This window comes from Chinchilla lanigera, unplaced genomic scaffold, assembly GCF_000276665.1.
Source record: "Chinchilla lanigera isolate Chin_1 unplaced genomic scaffold, ChiLan1.0 scaffold00019, whole genome shotgun sequence".
Taxonomy (NCBI): domain Eukaryota; kingdom Metazoa; phylum Chordata; class Mammalia; order Rodentia; family Chinchillidae; genus Chinchilla; species Chinchilla lanigera.
This window is the reverse complement of record NW_004955420.1, coordinates 13,062,098-13,087,863: the sequence shown is the minus strand read 5'-3', so window position 1 is coordinate 13,087,863 and position 25,766 is coordinate 13,062,098. Positions and strand designations below refer to the sequence as shown.

Sequence of the window (25,766 nt, the reverse complement as noted above, 5' to 3'; positions counted from 1 at the left end):
CATCTTCTGATTTTGGTCTTCCCCTGGGGTCTTGGAACCAGTCCTCCCTAGACACTTAGGCAAGACTGTGCTGCCATATAGTTCCCAAAGTACTGTGACCGGTTTGCCTGCAGCAGTATATGAGTTCCAGCTGCAGTGGGTCTGTATCTGTACTTGGTCTGTTTTGTTTTTTTATTTTTTTTTTCATTTCAGCCATTCTAGTAGGTGATAAAAATATCCTTTGTCTTTTAATTTTCCCTTCTCTGATAAGTAAATTTGAACACCTTTTTATATGTGTATTGGCTATATTAGTGCCTTCTTTGGTAAAGTGCCTTTTTGTTGTTGTTTTGCTTTTGCTTTTGCTTTTGCTTTTGCTTCCAAGGTACTGGGAATTGAACCCAGGGCCTCCTGCGTGCTTAGACATTTGGTCTCCCACTGAGCTATACCCCCAGCTCAAGGCTCAAGAAGATTACAATATTTTTAATTATGAAGGGGGAAAAGCACTTTACTCTTCTGATAAGTTTCCAAGCAATGATGATGGTGCTATTCCAAGGCCCATACTCCGAGCAAGACTTCATCGTGGAGGGGCTAACTGAAAGAATATTTGAAAGAACTTGCAAATTTTGAATGTTGTATAGTCTTACAGAGTTCAAGATGAGTAGGAGGAAAAAAAAATTTTAATTGAAAAGTGATAATAGTAGCTTTACTACTGTATAATGTCAGGTATATTCAGCAGTAAAATATAAAAGTAGATGCCACACATTCATTTACCCAGCTTTCATAATTCTCAGCTCAACATTAACCTGTTTTGTTTCTTCTATATTTCCAGTTCACTTCATCTCGATAACTAATTTTTCTTTCCTTTTTAAGTTTATGTCACAGTAATATCAATCCAAATCTAAAATAAGTTTTTTTAATGTTACATTCCTATTTTGGGGAATAAATTTCAAGTAACGAGGAGAGGTAAAAATGAAATGCATTTACCATTATTGATGTTTGTGAAAACAATTTAAAGCAAACTAAAATGTCTAAACTATAAATGGTAAAGTAAAATCACAATTTAGTAATCCAGTGGAGTGTTCTACAATTGTAAATGATTGTTTTGAACTCCATGTAGTAACAAACTTTTTAACTATAAGCTTCAAAAAATGTTTTTTACCTGTGGTTGTCTAACGTTAGTCAGTTGTACTTGTAATTTTTAAAGCTCTTGCTTTAACCATAATTAAGAAGTTACATCTTGTCTTTGCAGGTTAGAATAGCAGACGTTTTTCACAATAGCAACTCAGAAACTTTTTTTTAACTTGAAATCTTAAGTTCTGCCGTTCTCTGATCTTCCGCACAGGGCTGCTTGATTTTAGGAAACTCCGGGGGAGGTGTACTGTGGTACAGCCAGTATTTGTACTCAGACTTTCTCCTTTCCTTGAGGAAAAATATTCTTTCCCTAACATTAGAAATTCTTTTCCTCTCACTGGAAGAGATTTTTTTACTTTTTATAAATAAAATTACCCTTTTTTATTCAAGGAAAATTTGAGAGATTACATTTACATATATAAAGTACCTTTCGTTTACTGTACAACCAAGTTATTGAATTATTTTAAGGAGAGGTTAGGCAAGATATATTTTTGACCACATGTATGCATTTTGATTTTTTTCGTGTTTTGCAGAGCAGCCACTGTCAATTTTATCGAAATGGAATGTTTTTTAAAATCTAATCCCCAATGTGGTGGCACATGCCTGTAATCCTAGCACTTGGGAGGCTGAGGCAGGAGGACCATTGGAAGTTCGAGATCAGCCTGGGCTACAAAATGAGCTCAAGGCCAGCCTGAACTGCATAGTGAGACCCTGTCTCAGGAAAAAAAAAAAAAAAAAGAATTCCTTCCCACTTACTATTTTTGAGACGTTGAATATGCTTGGTATGATCTCAGAAATGTGAATTTTTTTCTTTTTAAGAACAAGAGATGCGTCACTTAAAAATAAGACCTATTTTTAAATTATAAAGACACCCCTTTCTTAATTGGCCATCTATTTACTCAAATATAACTTGTCTCCTTTGCTAATCTTCAGTGTTTCATATAACTAAAGTAGTACAAATAAATATATTTTCTCATTTTGGGTTTTATTTCTACATTTTATCTAATTTAGGATCACTTTGCCTTCTTTGCCATATTGTGCTTGCTAGATATATTAGAGATTTTGTTCATGAACCATATTGTATAAAAGTAAGGCATTATCCTTTATTACAGGTATTTTCTCTTGCTGAATCATATTTATTTGTTTAAAAAGAAATTTTTAAAGAAAATCAAAAATGCTTTTTAAAAATGTTTTGGTTATATGTAGTTTATATCTCAACATTTTGTAATGTATGTTGCCTTGTTTTACTTTGATAATTTGCTTTTATCAGCTTTTTAATCTCATGACACTTTTTATTTTTCTCATTGTCCTGCAATTTCAGAGCATGTAACTTCTAATGCCAGCGATAGTGAAAGTAGTTACCGTAAGTGTTTTAAGTTACTTGTTCTTTTGTAATCTGAAGTAATACATAAACTTTGGGTGCTTTTTCCTTAGTTATATCTGTTCTAAAAACTGAAAATCAGATGCTTAATTTTAAAATCAGGGAAAGCCAATTAAATTATGTTCTTGAAAAGTAAAAGCTACTGCAAGTTGAGTGTCTCCATCCAAATTCCAAAACTCTTTAGCAGCAATGTGATGCTCAAGAATTTTCAAATTTTGCCGGACGTGGCGGTGCACACCTGTAATTCCACCACTCAGGAAGCTGAGGCAGGAGGATCGTTATGAGTTCGAGACCAGCCTGGGCTACAAAGGGAGCTCAAGGCCAGCCTGAGCTGCATATCGAGATCCTGTCTCAAAAAGACACACACACAAAAAAAAAAAAAAAAAAAAAAGGATAAACATGTTTTTAAAAGAAAAAAGAATTTTCACATTTTGAAGAATTTCACTTTTCAAGTCCAAAAAGAAAAGTTTACATCTGGAGTGCTTCTGGGCTGACCATTTTAGGTAGAGGATACTCAGCCTATAAATATACATACAGAGAGAGAGAGGTTAATATCCAAATTTTTGAGAAAACACTAAAACCTTTTTTATGAATAGCGGTTTTTTTGTACACAGCACATATGCATGTCTGTGTATCTTTTATGAAAAATAGATACCTGGCTAAATGAGGAATAAAATTGTATTTCGATATTTTGTTTAATTTTATTTTTAGCATGAACACTGAAGTAATTTTTTCAATAATGCTAAGTTATAATTAGCTTTAGTTCCTTTCTTCGGTGTCACTAGTATTGCTCTGGATCAAGTCAGTGTTTTTCACCACCTGTTGGTTAGAGTAACAAATGAGGAAAGAAAACATTTCAATCATTGCTCAAAAAGTACTACTGTTTTCTTTGTATTTCATATTATATTCTTGGTATTTTTAAGTCGGGTAGACATGTGAAGTCATTAAACAGATTGGGGCATGGGAGGATGGGAAGGTACATGAATATTACCAGTTGTAGCATCTTAAAAATTAAAATTGCTTTTCTAACTTTTTTTTTTACTGCTGTCTAATGTGAAAGTAATCTTGATTACAGATGAGTATGGCTGCCCCAAAGGTCCATCCTGTTCATATCAGTCCCTACTATTTTTTCATGTTGACAGTATATACTTTTAATTCTCATTCATTTGGTTGGCTATTCTTTGCTACGTAAGAATCTCTTAGTAATTTTTTTGACATGGGAATGTGATTCAGCATTTTAGTAACTTACAACCAGAAACCACTGTAGAGTAGTTGAGTAGCTTTCTAAACTTAAGAGAGGGAATGAAAGTATATACTGTCTCTTTCACCATTTGCATGAATTTACTCAGGTGTTGAATATTCAAATTGCATGTTTTTGCTAGTATGTGGACCATGTTTTACATCCAGTACTTTAAAAAGCAGCTTGAAAAATATGTTTTATATAATACTATAAAACTTTTATACTATAATACTTTTTATACTTTTTATACTATATAATACTATAAACTATATACTATAATACTTTTATACTATAAAACTTTTATGCTATAATAATAAAATTGAAAACAAATAAATATATTTTAAAGCAGGAAAGAATACTTACACTAGTATGTGAATTTAAAAGACCTGCAGCTGAGTGCATAAAAAACAATGACAAAATTAGTGGTAGTTGTTACAGAACTTCATAATCAAAGAGAAAATCTTCAAATATATTATCCAGTTTTGATTGCTTTCATTGAGCCGCTTAGATTTGGGGGTTTTTTTCCTACTTGGGAGCATGTTAAGAACTAGAATTTTTAACTTTTTAATTCTTCTCCCTGGGTTCAAATATAATTTGCAGACTTTTTATTTAGCATATTTCCTAAGCTCTACACCTTTAATTTAACCTTCAGAAGCTTTAAAATGTCTTTAAGGTCAAAACATACTGTCTTAACTTCTTTACTATTAATTTATTTTTTGTTGGAAGGAAAGGGTTTGATTTTTTCAGAAGATCTTTTTAACACAGTTTCAATGTTTTTTTAAAGTTGATGAATTAGAATAATCAGTGAACTTTTTCTCAAGTGAAACAGTGACATAGTTTTACACTTGTATTTATTTTTAAAACAAAGTATACTTTGTTAAATAGTATACTCAGTTAAATAGTATACTCAAAAAACTAGTATTTTTAATAGCAAATTATCCAATGCGCCTAGATGTGGAACTAAATACTATTAGTCTTTAAAAGATTGGATAGTTCTTAGATTCTAAAAAATTAATAGCACATACTCAACATCACAAATATTTTAATAGATTTGATCTGTAAACACAGAATAAGTTATAATAAATAACATTTATATTTGGTTATATTTATTAAGCTTAAATCCTTATAACTTAATAATTTGCCTTTTTTTACTGAATCTTGCTATAACAATTTTAAAGTAAAATATCTTTTTATACATCTTTGTTGTTTTCTCAGGATAGTCCTAGTAATTTATGTGTTAAATATGAAGAATTAGATTCACATTTATTATTTTTTCAGGTTTTTTTATCTGTACTATTAACTTCCTAATAGGTGGTCAAGAAGAATATGTCTTGTCTTATGAACCAGTGAATCAACAAGAAGGTTTGTGAAGTCTGTTGGTATTTTACAATCTTACAAAAACCCTTGGAAAATAGGTCTATATCATACTGCAAACAAATTTCATACAAGAATTTTATTACTGGGCTGGGGATTTAGCTCAGTGGCATAAGCGCCTGCCTGGCAAGCGCAAGGTCGTGAGTTGGATCCCCGGTACCGCCACAAAAAAAAAAAGAATTGTATTACTTACTGTATATATTTTTGTAGAAATTTAGTATCTGAATTTTATAAAACAAAGTTTAGCTCATACTAGAATGAAGTCATTTTACATTGGCTGATTTATAATGGTGTTTTATTTTCTAAGCAGTCTCTTTCCAGTATTCATAGTGACAGTACTGTCTTTCCAATAACCCTTTTCAAAAGTCTTAAAAGTACTTCATTTGACCTTTCTCTGTTCTTTATCCTCATCCAGGCGGGTTCTAGACCATTTTTATTCTATTTCTGTCATATATTCCTTGTTAGTAACCTCCTTTTTAGCCTTCCTACCACAGTGTGTGTTCCACTTCTCACTATTAATCTTCCTTCTTCCACCATGACCCCTGGAAACCAAATATTACCCTTCTCTATTAGATCATCTTTCTAGATTATTACTATGCTATCCCTACACCCAATTTCTTGTTTGTGCTTTGTTCAGCTCCTTGCAGTTTCTACTTGTAAAACCACATACTTCGTTTTCACATTTATAGCAAGGTAATACTAATAATGTGTGGAAACACTGTCTGCTAAAATGCTAAATTTAACTCACTTGACCTCTAGTGGAGATTGAGTGAAGTTGAGTATCTTGATAAAGTTTTATAAAGTAACAAGTGAGTCATTTTTGGTAGATGATGAGGTGATACAGAGAAAGAATAACAAATTATAAAAGCTCAGGATGATTTTGTCCTCTGGTAAAATAAAGTACATTAATATTTATTGAGTGTTTATTCCTTTTAACATGTAGTTTATCTTTATAGTTAATTATACTCGACCAGTTATCATATTGGGACCTATGAAAGACAGAATAAATGATGACTTGATCTCAGAATTTCCTGACAAATTTGGATCCTGTGTTCCTCGTGAGTAACCACGTAAAAACTCGTAGTTGTTGTTCGTAACATTCCCTGTCACTGTATTTGACAGAAATAAACATAACCATTTTTAATTGTTCATAGTTATTTTATCCTCCATGTTATTTTTTCAAATTTAAATTGTCTTTTGCATTGAGCTTTAACAGTAATCTAAATAGAAAATGAATCTATTGTGTTTTTAATACTAAACACTTCCCCAAGTTTTTTTCTGTTAAAGATACAACTAGACCAAAACGAGATTATGAGGTAGATGGAAGAGATTACCATTTTGTGACTTCAAGAGAGCAGATGGAAAAAGATATCCAAGAACATAAATTCATTGAAGCTGGCCAATATAACAACCATCTGTATGGAACAAGTGTTCAGTCTGTACGAGAAGTAGCAGAAAAGGTAACCTCAAAGTAACCCAGAATATAATTTCTAATCAGTTGTTCCTTTGACAGTATAAGCAGGTGATTTTTACTTTATATGTATGAAAAATATATATGGTACAACTTTGATTACTTTTGTTATGTTATGAATTTATTTACTTAAATATTTAATTTTAGGTTAGAAAAATACATACAAAATAAAACACACAATGTAGATAAAGAAAATAAGAATAGAAATGATAGCATGAATTTCTCTAAAAAACAGAAGCTGTTACTTTAAGATCTCTTGCTTTAGATAGAAACCCAATAGATTCAGAGTCCTTGTGTCTGGCCCTAATCCTCTAATTATATAATGTATGTTGAGCTAAGATCAGCAGTGTCCATCACTGAGAGTGAGTGAGGTGTTCACAGAAAGTGTGTTTGCACTCCTGCTAAAATTAGACAAAAAGTTCTCATCTGAGTCTCCAAAGAGAATGTGTATACATAAAAACACTGTAATAACAGGTTTCCGAAAGCATCCTTCAGAGTATTTCACTGTGACATGATGTTAAAACAGATTTAAGGTAAAGCCAAAATAGTGTTCCTCCCAGACATATTGTTTTATTTAATCACTCTTTGGGCCTAGAAAAAAAAAAAAAATCAACAAATTATTTCATACCTCAGAACTAATAGCTGAAAACTCCATCCTGAAACACCTATTAAACAGTAATTCAGCATGTCAGTTTTCCATGTGTATGTGCTACTTTTGTTGTGAGGGTTTTCTTGAATTCTGATTAGTTTTACATTTCTGAGTAAGTAAAATCATCTGAAAAGTAATAGCAGCACAAATTTGCAGAAATGGAAAACCTTGGCTATTGTTAGTGGTAATACAAATTAACAGAACTTCTTTCAAGAACAGTTTGGCAATACCTAATAAATGTTCATACTCAGGGCTGAGGATTTAGCTCAGCGGCACAGTGCCTGCCTGGCAAGCGCAACGTCATGAGTTCAATTCCTGGTACCGGAAGAAAAGCAAACAAACAAACAAAAAATGTTCATACTCTATGATCGAGAAGTTTACTTCTTAGTATGTAAGTATAGATTCACACATGAGAATCATACATAAGTATGTTCATAGTAGCACTGTATAATGTGAAAAATTAGAATTAAACAATGGGAATAGATAATAACTTATTTATATAGTGGCATACAGCAGCTAGAATGAATAAACTAATGTATTGGTTACGTATATCCATATTGATAAATCTCAAAATTACAGTATCAAATTGTATCAGCCAACTTTGTTTTACTAAAATAGAATAGAGAAAAGGTTTTATGTAGCCCATGGTTTTGGAAGGTAAGAGTCCAAGATTGGGCTACCCATAGGTTTGACATCTAGTTAGGACAAATGACAGCACATCATGGTGGGAGTGTGTGTCAGACTCACATCTCAAACTGGAGCAGAGAATGAGTCCCACAGTCCCTTTCAAGGGTGCATTGTACCCCAGTGACTTAAAAGTTCCCACCTCTTAAAGGTCCGTAGCATCTCCCAATACCGCCATTCTGGGTGCCAAGATTTTATGTGTGGACCTTTAGGGGGGAATAACCAAACCATAGCATGAATACCAAACTGCAGGTGATAGGTACAGAAAAATGATATTGTGACTCTGGATATGCCAGAGAGAATGTACTTCGTTTGGTGAAAGTTCTCAATTTAAGGAGAAAAAAGTCTCATGGCAGTCACTAAAATCTGTGGTAAGAACAGATCTTCTGTCCATGCAATTGTGAAGCAGGGAAAAGAAATCCATGCAAGGCTTGCTGTCCTACCGCAGACTAAAAATTACAGCCTCAGGACGTGGTAAATACTTGCTTAGTTAAAGTGGAAAAGGTGTTAAATCTGTGTATGTATATATGTATGTATGTATAGAAAAATACCATATATGTGTGTATGTATATATAAAGTTTCTCCAGGGTTTCAGGATTCCACTGGGGGCCTTAGAATCTACTCTCTGGGAATAAGGGGCAGTTACTATCCACATTTCAAACACAGAGTGAAACTGGCCCTTGGGCATAAGAAATGATGCCCACCTTCAGTCATTATTAAAGAAATGTAAGTGAAAACTATAGTGATTACAATTGTGTTAGGAAAAGAATATGAAAACACATTTTCTTGGTGAATCTGGGAGGAACCACACACTTTTTGCATTACTGGTGTATGTGCAGACTGGTGCAGCTTATTGGAGGGTAATTTGGCAATATCTAGCAAAACTGCATATGTATCTACCATTAAACTCAGCATTTCAAAAAAATAAATAAATTTTTAAAAAATAAACCCAGCATTTCACTTCCAGAATCTATCCCACATAATGGTCCGGGGATATAGCTCAGCAGCACAAGCACCTGCCTGGAAAGTGCAAGGTCCTGAGTTCGATTCCTGGTACCAAAAAAAAAGGGGAACAGAATTTATCCCACATACATCTGTAGAAAGGTTTTCATTGCAGCTTTTCATTTATAATTAGGTAATATTGAAAAACATCTAACTGCCCAGATAGAGCAGTTAACATCATAATCAATTATAATCCACACAATAAAGTTGTCTGCAGTTACTGAGTAATAATAATAATAATGTATCTGAGCTGATGTGTAACATGCAAAAGAAGATCTGTGGTATAGTTTTAAATGAGAAATGAGAAAATACACATTATTTATTCAGTTGTGTAAAAGCACAAGAAGGAAAATCAGAGCCTGATGAAATTGGCTACCAAGGGATGGAGGAGTAGAAGGGGCAGCTAAGTGGAAATGGAGTAGCAGGGGTTGGCAGTGCAGCATCTCGGTGAGTGTAGATTTCTGTGCAATTCTGACTTTTAGAACTGTTAATATTTGAATATCAAAGTGATGGTAATAGCTGATTCTTACACATAGAATAATAATATGTCCATAATTAGATAAACAAATACACGAATAAACAGGTAGAATAGAAAGCTTTACCTTACATTCTACTAATCAAGGTAGAAGAAATGATGAAATTAGGAAATCTGTCTTTAAAAATCATAGTAACTATTTCCAGTAAGAATCATTAGCCATAGGGGCTGGGGGTTTAGCTCAGCGGCAAAAGCGCCTGCCTGGCATGCGCAAAGTCGTGAGTTCGGTTCCCGGTACCGGAGAAAAACCAAAAAAAAAAAAAAAAAAAAAAAGAATCACTAGCCATGCTAAATTTCAATAAGATTTTTGCATACTTTCAGAATATCCTCCCCCAAAGTATTCATCCAGTACAGAGAGAAAAATAGAATTTTATTTACAGTGGAGAGACAGACAAAACCTTAAACAAGTGATCAAAATGAACATCACTGTAACAGAGCAAACAGGTACCGCACGTCTCCCTGATCCAGTGGACTGAGGACACAGCATCATTTCTGAGGTGTCTCTGCCAAGAACTGCAGCACACCAGCTGCTAGCGGAGAGGCAGGCTAACCCATTGAGGCACACGGTCGCATAAATGTTCTGTATTCTTCAAAAACATCGCGATCAGAAAAGGGCAGTTCTAGGGAACTGTGCCAGCTTGCTGGAGAGTAAAGAGACATTACACCTGAGTGCAGTGGGTGATCCTGAATTGGATCCTAGACCAGAAAAAAAAATTTTATAGTAAAGGACATATAGATGACATTTAGAGTTAAACTGATTTTGTATGAGCTTCCACTGTAGTCAGAAATATGGAGTAGAGGAACATTGTCTACAGTTTACTCTCAAACTATTATGTACATATATTGAGAAAACAAAACAAATGTGAAAGAATGTTAGTATTGTAGCCAGGCTTGGTGGCGCATGCCTGTAATCCCAGCACTCAGGAGGCTGGGTCAAGAGGATCATTGCAAGTTCAAGACCAGCCTGGGCAACAAAATGAGCTCAAGGCCAGGCTGAACTACATAGTGAGACCCTGTCTCAAAAAGACAAAAAAAAGTATTGTAGTTTTTTTTTAATTTTTAAGCAAAATGTAAAATATCACCTTTAAAATAGATGATGAATACATTCATTTTTTACTTCTCTAAGTTTGCAGTATTTAACAGATTAATTTTTTATTTTCATTATACCTGCTAAGTTGAAATGATCACTTGTTTACATGCATTCAGGCCTTTTGCTTAGAACATGCTTTATGAGGGAGGACCTGATTTAAAATATGTTGTAATAAAGTCTGATAAATCGGTTGAGCATGGTGGTACACACCTGAAATGCCAGCACTTGGGAGGCAGGGTCAGGATTATGAGTTCAAAGCCAGTCTGGGGAACATAGAAAGACTCTGTCAAAAAAAGAAAGTACATAGTCCCTAAAATACAAATGAGCCCCATTTCTGGAGAACACTTGTAAGTCGGATTTGTTCGTATCCAACAAAGTTTTAAGTCTCTCACAGTGTACCTGTGCAGGTTTGCAGCTGCCACTCAGGTGTTCAAAAGTCAGGGACTTACTCTAGTACCCATGGGAATGTTCACTTTTAAAAATGTAAAATGCACTTTCCCAGTGAATTTAAGCATGTCAGAAAAGTTGTCATTTAAATTCAGGGTTCAGGCTCCCAAATGCCAGTTAATGATAAAGTATTCGGTGATCCCCAATAAAATAAAAAATGACAGAATAGTAGTAGTGAGATTTTACACATTTGTTCAATTTAGAAAATTTATCATTATTCTAGGATTCTTTACCCTTTGTTGATCATATATTCTTCCATAAAATTATGGTTATGGGAAAGTGGTAGTTTGGAATCTTTTTACTAATTTCCTCTTGCAACAAAATTGAAGGAACCCTATGTCGGTCACCATTTTGAGAAATTACTAGCCTATAACAGCTAGAAATCTGGATACTGTATTTTTGTTGCTTTTAAATGTAGGGGCCTGGGGATTTAGCTCAGCTGCAAAGTGCCTGCCTAGCAAGCGCAAGGTCGTGAGTTCGGTTCCCGGTACCGGAGAAAAAACAAAAAACAACAAAAAAAAAACTTTTAAATGTAATAATTATTTGAGAGTTGCAGATTAATTATTCATAATCATTATCATCGTTTTATTTAATTTTCTCTCTAAAATTTGCTTGTAGAAATCATTTGCCTAAAGTGAAAAGGATCCAAACAGCTTATTATCTAGATCTTTTGCCTGTAGGAAATGTATCTTGGATGTAGTTGAAAAGACTTGGTTCACTTGTTTTTCTATTTTAGGGTAAACACTGTATCCTCGATGTGTCCGGAAATGCCATAAAGAGATTACAGATTGCACAGCTTTATCCAATATCCATTTTTATTAAGCCCAAATCCATGGAAAATATCATGTAAGTTTGAATGCCTAATATGTCATCTCTAAGCACAAATCTAGTTACTGTTGAATAATTTATGTACCCTTCCTGCATCTCAGTTTATCTATAAAATGGAGATTATAGTAGTATGTGTGCCCACCTTACAGGGTATACACACCAGCAGATGAGGATTAAATGCACACTGTATGATGTTAACCACACTTGTCACTGTCACCATCAATATTACTGAAATATTAGATGCATCTGTAGAATTTTAAATAGCCATGTAGCTAAGAGCAGTCATTGAGTTGTGTAGTGTGGCCCTAACAACCATTCAGAGAATAAACAACATACTACTGCATAATAGAGGGCAAAAACCCAACCTAAACCAAAATTAAAAGAAGAAAACAGTAAATAGAAACATAGAACACATGGTTCAAAACTATATGGACAGTAGGAGAGTATAAGTGAACTCAAATATTTCAGTAAGTAGACTGCTTTCTGTTTATTGCCAGAGTACATGCTAGATTAAATGTTCTAATTAAAAGGCAAAATTTGTCAGAAAAGATGAAGAAAAACACAGTTACGTTGTTTTCTTGAGCTACTCTTTTCATTTTAGACTATGGAAAGGTTGAAAATAAGAGAATACCTAAAGATATACCACACAAACATTAACCAGAAGTAGACTAGCTTTTCATTACTGTCAAAGTATACATTAGGGCCAGGGATATAACTAAGTGACACAAGCACCTTCCTGGCAAGAACATCATCCTGAGTTCGATTCCCCATACCACAAAAAAAGTATTACTAAAATTAAAAAGGTACAGTATATTTAATGAAAAGGAAGAATGTAGGACCAGGGATATAGCTCATTGGCACAACACCTGCCTGGCAAGCCCAGAGTCATGAGTTTGATTCCCAGTACCAAATAAAACATTCTAGCCAGGCATGGTGGTGCACACCTGTAATCCCAGCACTCAGGAGGCTGAGGCAGGAGTATCGTTGCGAGTTTGAGACGAGCCTGGGCTACTAAGTGAGCTCAAGGCCAGCCTGGACTGCATAGCAAGACCCTGTCTCAAAAAAGACAAAAAAATAATAAAAATGAAGGATATATCCCATCAGGAAAATACATGTGTACAGTTGTTTGCACTTGATAGCACAGTCTCAAAATAGTAAAGCACAAATCAACAACTATTTTGGGGAACAAAGATAATTCCAAAATCATAGGGAAACCTAAGACACCTACCCAGGAAATAATCACATTAAAAAATCAAAGATACAGAACTACACAAATTTAAAAGTTTCTTATAGAGCCAGGGCTATAAATTTATGGAAGAGCAGCTTAGCATGTGCTAAGGCCTGTGGGTTAAGTCCCCTGTACCACAAAGGAAAAAGTTCTGGGGCTAGACAGAACAGAATAAAAGAGGTTGGGTGCATCACAAAAGAGGATCTCCAAATAATCACACCAGAAGTCCATCTCACTACCTGCAGAACAATCATATGGCAGCATCTGTCTGATAATTGTTTTGAAACTCTGGAGTCTAAAAGCTTGCAGCTCCCATAACAGGCAGCCATACTTGTATTCCTTGAGCACCTGGCACACAATTTGTGAGACCCAGCATGGGCAGCAGGACCCTGGTCTCCAAATGCCAGGGATCCATAGGTATGATACCGGATTGCTGCTTCTGATCTTGGAGGTACACAGACCAAGGCAGTAAGCTGTCATTGCCTGTTCCTGCCCCCGAGGGTAAAAGAACTCCAAGGATTTAAAGGATCAGCACCTTTTCCCCCTTTTGATGGCCAGTCCAGGACATTCAGAAGTAACCACATATACAGGAGGGATCTGTAGAGTTATTATGTATTACTAGGGAAAGACACAGTCTCAGAAAACGCCTGAGAAAACCCTAACTGTACACCTCAAGCCAATCCTCAGCCCAGAAATACTGCACACAATAAATAAATTTTAAATAATAAAATTTATTGACCAGCAAGCCCTGGGGAAAAGGGAAAGTTTGATCTCTAGAATTGTCACGTAATAAGACTCAAATGTCTGGTTTTCAACCAAAAAAACCCACAAATCATACAAAGAAACAGTAAAATATTGCCCATTCAAAGGAAAAATAAGTTAATAGAATGGTTTCTAAGAAAGACCAGGTGTCAGACTTACTAGACAAAGACTTTTAACTGTTTTAAAGATGCTGAAAGAACTAAAAGACATGGATATGGTCAAAGAAATGATACATGAGCATAATGGAAATACCAATAAAGAAAACCAAAAAAAGAAAAAAATTCTGGACCTGATAAGAATAGTAACTGAATTGTTTTTAATTCACTGCCGAGATTCCACAGCAGATTTGAGTGGGCAGAAGAATCAGCTAATTTAAATATAGGACAATGGTTGGGTACATGTCTGTAACTCCAGCCCTCAAGAGGCTGAAGCAGAAGGTTGGCCAGTTCATTTCTGCCTGGGTTAGATAACAAGACTGTATCTCAAAAAAAAAAAAGAAGAAGAAGAAGAAAAGCCAATGGAAATTACCAAGTGTCAGGAATAGAAGGAAACCAGCCAGGCATGGTGATGCACGCCGTAATCCCAGCACCCGGGAGGCTGAGACAGGAGGATTGTTGCGAGTTTGAGATCAGCCTGGGCTACAAAAGTGAGCCTGAACTGCATAGTGAGACCCTGTCTCAAAAAGACCAAAAAAAAAAAAGAAAGAATGGAACAAACATTGAAGAAAAGTGAACAGAGCTTAAGTGAACTGTGGAACACTCAAGTAGACTACACATTGTGGGAGTCCCAGAAGTGAGGAAGAATTTGAGGTTATTTGAAAAAATAATGATGAAAAATTTTCCCAATTTTGATAAAAGATACAAATACAGACATCCAAAAAGTTAATGAGCTGCAAACCTAATAAACTCAGAGACCCTCCCTAAGGCATATTATAATCAGACAGTTGGAAAACAATCTTGAAAGCAGCAATCATTGGCTTACCACATACATAAGATTTTCCTAGTAAGATTGTCAGAATTGTCATCAGAAACTTCAGAAATCGGAAGGCAGTGGATTAATGTGTTAAAAGCACTGAGGAAAAAAGTGTTAATCAAGAATCCCATAGCTGGCAAAACTGTTCTTCAGAAGTGAGAGAGAGGCCGGGCAGGGTGGCGCACGCCTGTAATCCCAGCACTTGGGAGGCTAAGGCAGGAGGATCGTTGCAAGTTCGAGACCAGCCTGGGCTACAAAGTGAGCTCAAGGCCAGCCTGAACTGCACAGTGAGATCCTGTCTCAAAAAGACAAAAAAAAAAAAAAAAAAAAAAAAAAAATGAGAGAAAGAGAAATCAGGTCAGTCTCAGATCACCAAAACACTGAGGAAGTTCATTGCCACTAAATCTACTCTGCAAGAAATTCTCAAGGGAGTCCTGCAGGGTGACAGAACATTCGATAATTGCTATGCAAGATTCAAAAGAAAATATCATACTTAATGGTGAAATATTGAAAATTTTCCCTCACAAATTAGGAAGAAACCCTCATAAACCCCTCACCAGCTACATCAAATTTACCAGCTTACGTTCTTGTTTTACCTATTCTCCACCTCCTTACCCCTCCACTCCAGATTATTTTGAAACAAACCTCCACATACCATTTCATCCATATATTTAATGTATATTTGAGTGGTGTTTATTCAGAAACATCACTACTGTGATTCTCATACATAAAATAACAATTTGATATCATCAAGTGATCAGGGTTTCCTGATTATTTTATAGAAGTTCGTTGTTCTTTCTTTGTTTTGTCTTTTTGAGACAAGGTTTCCGCACACTTTGTAACCTAGGCTGGCCTTGAACTCGCAATGATCCTCGTGCTGTGCACCACCATGCCCAGCTAGGTTTGTTTTTATTTTTGTTTTTTGGGTATTTTTTGATTTATTGAGACAGGATCTCACTGTGCAGTTCAGGCTGCGCTTGAACTCACTTTGTAGCCCAGGCTGGCCTCAAACTAGCAGTCGTCCTGCCTCTGCCTCCCAAGTGCTGGGGTTACAGGTGTGCACCACCACGCCTGGCTAGGTTTGGTTTTTTTAAATGCGTTTATTTCACAAAGTTCCAATAAGATTTATTCATGACAGTTCATTAAGTTTTTTAATCTTCAGATTCTCCCTCCTCCTCCATCTCCCTGCCCCTCACCACAATTACTTGGTGAGGAAACCAAGTCATTTCTTCTGTAGCATTTTCCTCAGTCTCTATTTTCTGATTGTCTTTTCATGGTGTTAATGACATCCACATATCCCCTTTATTTTCTCTATATTAGTAGGTAAATCTTAGTGAGAGATTTTTGTTGATCAAGACTGTCATGAATTAATCCTTAGAGAGCTTGGGGGGCTCCTTTGACCCATTTCAGAATGTGAAAACCCTTTTTTTGTTTCAAATATAAGCCACATATTCAGTGGCTAAATCTGTTAATGACATTCATGTTTTCCACAGAGCTCAGTTCTTTACGATTTTATATTTTATGTGTCTTCTCTCCTTCCATCTTTTTCTAAAAATATTATAATATGGTAAATACCGGTTTCTAAATTTATTTGCATAGGGAAATGAATAAGCGTCTGACAGAAGAACAAGCCAGAAAAACATTTGAGAGAGCCCTGAAACTGGAACAGGAATTTACTGAACATTTCACAGGTTGGTACCATGTGTGACAGTGTCCTTTATAATAGACTGTTGCTTTGAAGCCCCTTGACCTAATCTATTCAAATATATTTTGACATATGTCCACATCTCCGACAGCAACTGATACTAACATTTTCAGAATAAACTCTTAAGATCTGTGATTTTGTTCTGTAGGAAATTCATCTAGCCCAGGCAGTGGTAAGTGGGGAGTCTTGAAATTTAGTATTTCTTAGGTTGTTGATTAGGACAGCATACATAGAAGTGAGTTCATATTTGACCAGAGAAAAGTATGGTCAAAGTCGATTTGAGTTCTTGTATGAAACTCTGGCTAGTATCTTTCATAAATTTTTTTATTCATTTCTTTCTGGCTATATTGAGCTATAATTAACCATTATTTATATTTGGTGTGTACAATGTGAACTCATATGCATATACATAGTATATTGATTCCCGCAATCATTTAACACATCTGTCCCCACACAGTTACCATTGCAGATTACCAATAATTCCCCCAGAACTTACTATTCTTACAACTGGAAGTTTATACCTTTTGACCAACATCTCCCCATATCCCTTCCCCTTTCTACTCTCTAAGACATGTCTATACTTAGCTCTAAATGTGAACTCTCATGATTCAGTTAAATACTAATTTTTGATTAATCAAGCATTCTTACTATAAATGTTACAAGACCTCCCTATCCATGGCACATCCTTTCACTTCTTTTCCCTTCAGTCCTGAGTATTGAACCCAAGGCCTTGCATGTAGGTAAGCACTCTACCACTGAACTATTCCTCTAGCCCCATACTGTACATAATCTCAGTCATCAAATAGATAATTTTACTTAAAATTTCGATTTGGGGCCAGGGATGTAGCTCAGTGGCATAAGTGCCTGCCTGACAAGTGCAAGGTCCTGAGTTAGATTCCTGGTACAAAAAAAAAAAATCTCCATTTAGAGTTTAATTCTAGGTTTTTGAGACCATGAAAATCTGTGTCTATGACGCTCTTCCAAAACCATGGAGCATCATTTGGTAGTTTGATGATTTATCAGATATAACGTTTAATTCTTTCATTGATATGTAAGCATTCGCTGTTTTTTTAAGTTGCTCATGCTTAATGCTTTCTGGTAAGACTTAGTTTTTGTTACTGCTTGTTTTATTACTTCGCAGTCCTCAGGGACTCCACAAAGTAGTCCCAAAGATAATAGTTATCAATTTTTATTTATGTATTATTTCAGACTGCAGATAAACTATGCAGCATAGATTTTTAATAGTTCCTAACCACTCACAGCCCGGATTATATATTTCAGTTCCCCTCTACTCCACTCCTTTCACGTTGAATCATCTCACTCCAGAATGCTGGAGAAAGTAATGCCAACCTATAACCAGCTCTTTCCCCCAAAATCAAACCACCAAAAATAAAACAGAAAAGTAACCATGCTTGCCTTCTCTGGCATGGGACCCACTCTCCTTTCCTTTGTAGACTATGGAGAAATAAGGAAAGTTAAGGAAATAGGTAATTAGTTTTAAAAGAATAAAATCAACTGGGCGTGGTGGCACATGCTTGTAATCCCAGCACTTGGGAGGCTGAGGCAGGAGGATCGCCGTGAGTTCAAGGTCAGCCTGGGCTACATAGTTAGTTTGGGGCCATCCTGAACTACATAGCGAGACCTTGTCTCAAAAAACAACAACAACAAAAAAAAGTAAAAGAATAAAGCCAAGGGCTGAGAGTAACCTCAATGGTAGCGTGTATTAAGCATGTTTGAGAGCCTAGGTTCAATCCCCAGCACCACCAAATCAATGAGTAAATGAAGCCAGTATGCACTCACATGATAAACAAAACAAACAGTAAACAAGAGAAAAAAGTCTCATTTTTTATCAGTTTTTAAAATAAAAATTCGTGCATTACACAGATAGTAAGTTTAATGTCACTAAACAAACCATGGATAAATGGTATGAGTAATTAGGTCACATTTCAGCATCTACTGCTTCACTAATAATTGTGTTGGCAAAGATACACAGTTAATAGAGATTTCTGTTTTTTCTTTCTCTTATTGCAGCTATTGTACAGGGCGATACGCTGGAAGACATTTACAACCAAGTGAAGCAAATCATAGAAGAGCAGTCTGGTCCTTACATCTGGGTTCCAGCGAAAGAAAAGTTATGAGGACTGATGTTTCTCTACTTCTCTTTTCCACAGTCTCATTTTCTTTGACACTTCCTTGCCCTTTCCTTTTGGAGTTTGTCTGTAGTACTCCTTTCACGTTGAATCATCTCTCACTCATCATGGTCTGCGCTTGTGCTTATTTTTGACATCTACTGTCTCCTTCACATTGCATCATCGGTATTACTCTACGTCACCATTGGTCCCTGGCCATTTTCCTGAACTGAAGACGGATGGCCTGACCAGCTGTTAGGGTCTGGGGAGATGCAGAAATTGTGGTAAAATTCCTTAATGTTTAAGGGAAAGTAACTTTTAAGAGATTTTTCAGGATAGCTTTGTATACATCCTTTTGAAATTTTAGTACAAGTGAAAGAAGTGGTTTTAATCAGTGATTCAGTAGACTTTGAGCAACTATGCACGCTTAACTTTAATAGCATGGTTTGGCCAGTGTATTGGCTCTCAAGTCCTTTTCCCAGTCGACTTCCATATCAAGGCAATTACTTCATTAAGACAAGTAAGAAAAATATTTCTTTTATTTCAAAATTAATGTCTGTGTTCTTTCATAATTTCACAAAGGATATTCATTTTTCATAGAGTTCTTTAAGTCTTCTATTGTTCGAGTTTTTCCACCCCCATACATTAGTTAGGAGTAGCCGTGTTCACATGTTTTTAATCTACTTGTGCAGCACTATTTATAGTGTCTCAGAAGTTGTTCGTACATAATGATCATCTCATTTCCTGAACTAAGATCATGTTGAGGTGGTAGGGAGCTCACCTTTTACGCTAAAGGATGAGAAAACGTTATAGGCATAAATGCAGAAAAAGAAACATGACAGTGGAGATGTAGTAATCATCATGCCAGTGGAAAAGGAGTCCAATTCATAGTCTAAAATTTTAATTGTATTCTTAGGGGTCAGATTTTAATGAATATTTTACCCACAATAACTGCCTATTTTGTTATAATAAAATATATATATAAATATATATATATATATATATAACTTTCTTTAAACTCTGTAACTATGGAATTATTTTCTTTACATAGTTGCATACACACAAACATATATTTAAAGTATATTTTTTCTTTTGCCACCTACTCTTTTTTGTTTGGTTTTTAAATTAAATATTAATTGATGAGATCGTCTTTAATCTGTGAGCTGAACGCAGGGGTCTGGTGGTTGTGAGGAGAAGCCTCGAGGGTCATTAGACTGCAGGTAAAACAGTGAGCATGTTCTCCTCTTTTCTACAGCATTTTTCAAAAGGTTCTTGATTTTTTTTTGTCATCATTGTTCTTGTCCTTGGGTTTGGTTTTGGTCCTCTGCCTTTCCTCCTAGTTCTCCTCCTTTCATTAACAGCAGACAGGTGAAAGCCCCTTCCTGTGCAGGTTTCCCCTCAGCTGCCCTCACCTTGTGTAGCTGCTCTGCGCTAGGCTTGCACAGGTCTTCATGGTGAGCAATTTTAAGAAATTTTAGTAAAAGGTAGAAATGAGTTCAGAAAATTTCTCTGGTCCTTTTTATTAATACTATCATTTGGCTTCTCATTGCTCTTTGGAGTTGTTTATTAAATATGTGATTTTTGACAACCTCCTCATTAAAATTTCTTAAATGAATACTGGTTTGTAAAGAATAATGAACATTATCCATTCCATTTGTGAGAAAGAGGAGAACAGCTAATAAACTTTATTGTAAAATCCACGTTAAATGTGTCTTGAGTTTTGAAAGAAAAATTATTGTAGAAGCTAATGTTTTCTTGGAGCAGTTTGGTACATTATATAATTTGTAGCCTGAATTCAGTAACTACTTGGCATTGTATTATAGCTCTCACAGTAAATGTAGCAGATTGGTACCAAATGTAAACATTCTAGAAGAGAATTACCAAATCTCAAGAGCTCCAGAAATACCTTATGAGGTATTTTGGAGTATTTACCAAATAATCACATGTTGTAAATATCAACAAATTATAAAATGATGCTACTTATGTGTTAAAATCTGCGGTACATTGCTTTCTGGATTTTGGGGTGGGGGGTGTTTGTTTTTTAAACTGAGTATTGAATGCAGGGCCTTTACACCGAGCTACATCACTGTATCCCCAGCCTTTTTTTGGTTTGTATTTTGGGACTGGTTTTCACTAAGAAGTCACTAAGTTGCATAGGCTAGGCTCAAACTGGTGGTGCTCCTGCCTCAGCCTCACAGAGTAGTGAGATTACAGGTGTGTGCCACTACACCCAGCTTGAGTATCTTTATTAAGTGATTTTTTTTGGTAAGAAAATACTTTTGTGTTTGAGATGATACCGTTATTAATGAAAGTATTAATTTTTAATAATAAGGGAAGTTGTTACCAGCTGTGCTGTGTTCAGATCCAAGGCTCTCTGTCCCAAGCGTACATTTTTCCAGTACGCTGTGCCGCCTCATCTCCAGCTCTTAGTGTGTAGGGCATGTGACTTAAATTACCGTAGTTCCTGTTCACAAATAAGAGCTTTAGGTGCAGGTCCTTGCCTAGAGTCACACAGTTAGGACAGGCTGATAAGTACGTCACTCTTAACGGAGCTGAAACAACTGAGAAACAACCCAGCCTGGCACTGTCACAGTGACATACAAGAAAGACTCCTCTTCAGGACCAAAATTGAAACAACATTCATTAGGAAAAAGTCCATTATTCTGATGCACAGAGAATTAAGAGTACAGTTTCATATACTTAGGAAATAGTCCATGTTTTATATGCATCTTAATGTCCTTAAATTGGCAGAAAGAAAAACGCCTCAAAAATGTAGCAACACATTTCTGATTGCTTTCCTGTTCCATGACTTTCTGTGACTCCCCAATGAATGGTGGGCTGTTTAATCCCAGAGACTTGAATTACTGATGAAAAAGTAACCGATGCTTATCATATTTCATTGAGGAATTTGCATTTTGAAATATATCAGAGAAACATTTGGTGTCATTTTTCCGCCCCGGGTTTCAGTCATCTGATGTTTTAGTCCAGTCTCAGGGATCGCATCTCCCTCCCTCCGGAGGCACGCGGTGCAGCGCACACTGACTTGGGCAGCAGTGTCGTGTAACGTGAGACTGTGAGCTGTGGAATCAGCTGGGTCTGCATGGCAGCCCTGCCACTGTTACGTAACCTTGAACAAGTCGCATCGGCCCTGCTGTGTGCTTCTCTAAAACAGAGATACTTTGCAGGTCAGTGAGATTATAAGCCAGTGGGGCTAGCACATTGTATACACTAAGTTAATTCCCTTTTCCTTTGGGGTGAGAAACCTGAAATTCTACAATTAACCTGATCATTTTTTTCACCATAGTTGAAATGAGGTTTGAATACACTGCAGAACTGTTACAAGGTTAAAATGGTGTATATAAAACACCAGTCACATCTTCTGATACTTCACATTAAACACCCATTCCTCTGACTCAAGTGTTTATGGTTGGTAGCCAAGGACTGAGAATACGGTTCACCATTTTTCACTTCATGGAGAGAGCTTCCCTGCTGTAGACTTTAGCTAGGAAATTATTCACATTTCAGTCCCTCTAATCACAGTTTACTGATCTCTTATCCTGAAGATCCTTGTGGGCTGTGTGTTATGACCTGTTGCTGTGAGTTGTCACCCACCCATTACTCCAAACATGGGACTAGAAGACATCTTGGCTTCCTAAACTGCCCTAGTGTCAAAGTTCTACACCCAGCAGTCACTAGCCGTTCTCTAGAACGTTAATTATTGAAAGTCTAGAAACGGGTAAGACAATAGAGGAAAAAATATTACATAAGACACCCAAAGTTTCTCATTCATTTTGACTGTCACTGCTTACTTTCTACTTTCTCAGTGATTTTCCACCTTAGCTCTTTTTCCATTCCTCTTTAAATATGGCTAAGAGCTGGTAAAATAGCAAACTCTTATCTACTGAGCAACATTGTGAAAAAGAATTAGTCAAGTAACTGTTTTTGCAGGGGATTAGGGAACAGGTTCCACACCACCAGGGACAGTTTCACACTATGCTCTTCCTAGCTCAGTGATGGTGAAGCTTCTAGAACTTCGTAGCGTGCATCCCATAGGTTTGCCCCCGCTGTCCTGGTGTCTCACTGATCATTGTAGTTAGCAGATATGAGAACTGGAGGAGTAACAGAAGGATCAAGGCTAGAGTTTTTATTCTACTTTTTATTGAAGTATGGCATGTACATACATTATGGCTTGTGTCTAGATGTCCCTCTAGAGCCTCATGCAGTCACAGGTGGGGCTTTTGCAGAGGTGGCTGGATCTAGATGTGTGACTGACTAATTCATGGTGCATTGCTAGGATTAAGGGTGTGTGATTACTGAGTCAGTGCACTGATTGGTTTGGCGCTGCACTAATCCTGGTAGCCTGGATATAATATGAGGGACCGAAAGAGGCTTGTCTTGCCCATTGCTTGGTTTGCCACCTTCTGCCCACCATGCGCTGTATGTCTATGATGCCTGTCTGCCGTCCCACCCTGCCTTGGAGCCAGCTATCTACTGAAACCCCTACAAACCATGCGCCAAATAAACGGTCCTCCCTTACCTTTGGGCATCAGGTATTTTGTCTCGGTAACAAGAAAAGTGACTAAGACAACGTGTGTGAATAAGTGTGTATCGTATATCTCAGTTTTTACAAGCTAGCATCACTATTTAATCAGCACAGAGCTCAAAATACAGACGAAAGCCACCAACTTCCTCCTAGTCACTACTTCCCCCGGAGAAAACCACTATCCTTTCTCACATTGTTTTTTAAATTGGGCTACAGCAAGATTTAGTCTCGTATAGTTTTGAGTTAGGACACACGCATATAGTCACATAAGCCCCACCCTAAACACAATGCACAGCAGTTTCCGCATGTCAAGAAATTCTCAGACTTGTCCCGAGGTGACCAGTACTCACTCCCACCCGCAAGCCTATGGACTTTGATTGCCTTTCCCTGGATGCCATATAAGTGGAATCAAATCATGTGTAGAGTTTTGGAGTGGCTTTCTTCCCTTTGCAAAGGCTTCATAGATTCATATTGCCAGGTTATTGATAACTTGCTTTTATTGCTGATACTCGGTTCATGGCTGTACCAGTCTGTCCATCCATTGGCTGAAGCGTTCCGGGGTTGCTTTCCATTTTTCCCACTATCGCCAGCAAGAACAGGGAACAGCAGGCAAAAAGGGTTTCTGAGGCTGAGAATCCTAATAGGCGCTCTCCACCTCACCTCCACCAGTGCCGTGAGCGGCCACACCTCGTGGCACTTTCACAGATAAAGTTGAACCTAGGCTAATCAGTCCCCAGGGCCTGTTCACAGAAGAAATTGTGGGGCTGGGGATTTAGCTCAGTGGCAAAAGCGCCCGCCTGGCAAGCGCAAGGTCGTGAGTTCGGTTCCCAGTACCGGAGAAAAACCAAAAAAAAAAAAAAAAAAAACAGAAGAAATTGTGCCTAGAGCGAGAGACATTGAGGAGGAACACTTAAGATTTCGAAGGCCTCAGCTGTATCAGACTGGAGCCAGAGTGCTGCTTCTGTTGTCCTGAAAAAACAGGACAGCTTCTTAAATAAAATAAGTTAGACAGCAGTGGTAGGGTTTAATAAATATATACATAGCCTTTTTTAAGTAACATAAAATGTTGGATAAAATGAAAGCATTTTAAATAACACCCTGTGTAATAATTCTCTTTGTATATAGTTGTCATCCCTTAGGGTTGAAGGACAGGTTGATTCCAGAATCCCCTGCAAATACCAGAGTGTGCAAAAGCTCCAGTCTCACAAAATATATGGGATGTGCATATAATAAGCACAGCCTTCCAAGTGCTTGCAGCCATCTCCAGATTACTTACAATACCTACCTCAAGGTGAATGCTTTCGTCTTCAGATTTTGGTACCCACTGGAGGTCCTGGAACCCCCATGGGTACCAAAAGACAGCGGTGGCCTCCACAATTGAAAACAAGCTATTAAAGGAGAGAAGGCCTTGAGCATTTCTGAAAATCTGGGGAGTTCTGAACTCTGGAAGATGGTGATTTTTTAATTAAAAAATATGAAGTGCCTCCTGGTAAGCTCTGGCAATTTAAACATCCCATGGGTAGTAACCTCAGTGTGTTTTCATACTTAGTTGATCTCTAGAAACCTAATTCTAGTGCCGTATATGCACCTAAGGATTTTTTACCAGCGCTTGCTCCACTGGTCGGCTGGTGTGACCTTCCTTGACTACAGACACCACGCAGGAGCTCATCAGTCTTCTGTTCTCACCGCAGTGTGACTTCCCATGTATGTTAGAAGAAGAAAAAAGTCCTTCAAATTGGCTCCAAACTAAACCTTTGCAACTACCGGTGTTTAGCTGAAGTAGGAACATTGAGCATATATTTATCCCTATTTTGCCAATCAGCTGTTACTGACCAATTTCATTTGCAGTTTTAACTACAAGGGAATGATTTTTTTAAAAAAACTTGCCAGTGAAAAATAATGAACTTTCTTATGGAAGAAAAGGAATGATATAATCTTTCTTCTTTGGGATGTTTAAAATTAGCTTCATGTTACCTCACAGATGGAAAAGCTAAAGACGAAGTGTAGGAAAGTCCCATATGTTCCACACTGTGAATCTCTGCAAAAAGATTTTCTAAATCTTGTGAGAATCATTTAATCAAAAATACCTACTTCTCTGGCGGTATTTAAGGCTAGAAAAGACATCTTTTGAAGACTGATCCCTTTCTCTGAAAGCTCAGTGCTTTCCTGTCTAGTGCCTGACATACCTTTACTAAGAAAAGACTTCACTAATCTTTTAACTAAAATGTCTGATAATGGTTGTATTCAGTGCTGTCGGTCACCCAAGCTTTAACCTCAGTGCTTTTGACATTTCTCTCCCTATACACCCTCAGTCACTAGATAACTCTTAACTTCTCCTGAACATCACATTTCTGTCGTTTCCACTGTTGTCGCTGTAACCCAGGTTCTCATCCACCTACTACCCCAAGGTCTCCATTACTTTATTTTATTATAAATTTTTATTAGGACATACTTGTAATCCGTAATGATTACATTCATTGTGGAGAGTTAGTACATGTACATAACACATCTCAATGATTTTCCCCTTCCCCTCACCCCCTTTATTTTTAATTTATTTTTTGCCAGCATCGCATTCACGTATTTATTTTGTACGTGTTTGGTTTTGTTTGAGACAGG

At 36.7% G+C, this 25,766-nt stretch overlaps 1 protein-coding gene across 10 annotated transcripts in view; it reads left to right on the top strand.

Annotated features, from left to right (window-relative positions):
- Dlg1 (discs, large homolog 1 (Drosophila)) overlaps positions 1-19,575 on the top strand; it is a 205,517-nt gene extending 185,942 nt beyond the window's left edge. For all 10 annotated transcript variants that reach the window (XM_005383167.2, XM_005383166.2, XM_005383165.2 and 7 more), the window contains 7 exons: positions 2,432-2,473; positions 5,043-5,093; positions 6,062-6,163; positions 6,393-6,565; positions 11,720-11,829; positions 16,373-16,464; positions 18,510-19,575. In XM_005383167.2, coding sequence (XP_005383224.1) covers positions 2,432-2,473; positions 5,043-5,093; positions 6,062-6,163; positions 6,393-6,565; positions 11,720-11,829; positions 16,373-16,464; positions 18,510-18,616 — 677 coding nt within the window. In that variant the 3' untranslated portion in view covers positions 18,617-19,575. The remainder of the gene's footprint in view (positions 1-2,431; positions 2,474-5,042; positions 5,094-6,061; positions 6,164-6,392; positions 6,566-11,719; positions 11,830-16,372; positions 16,465-18,509) is intronic.
- Positions 19,576-25,766: the final 6,191 nt, after the last annotated feature.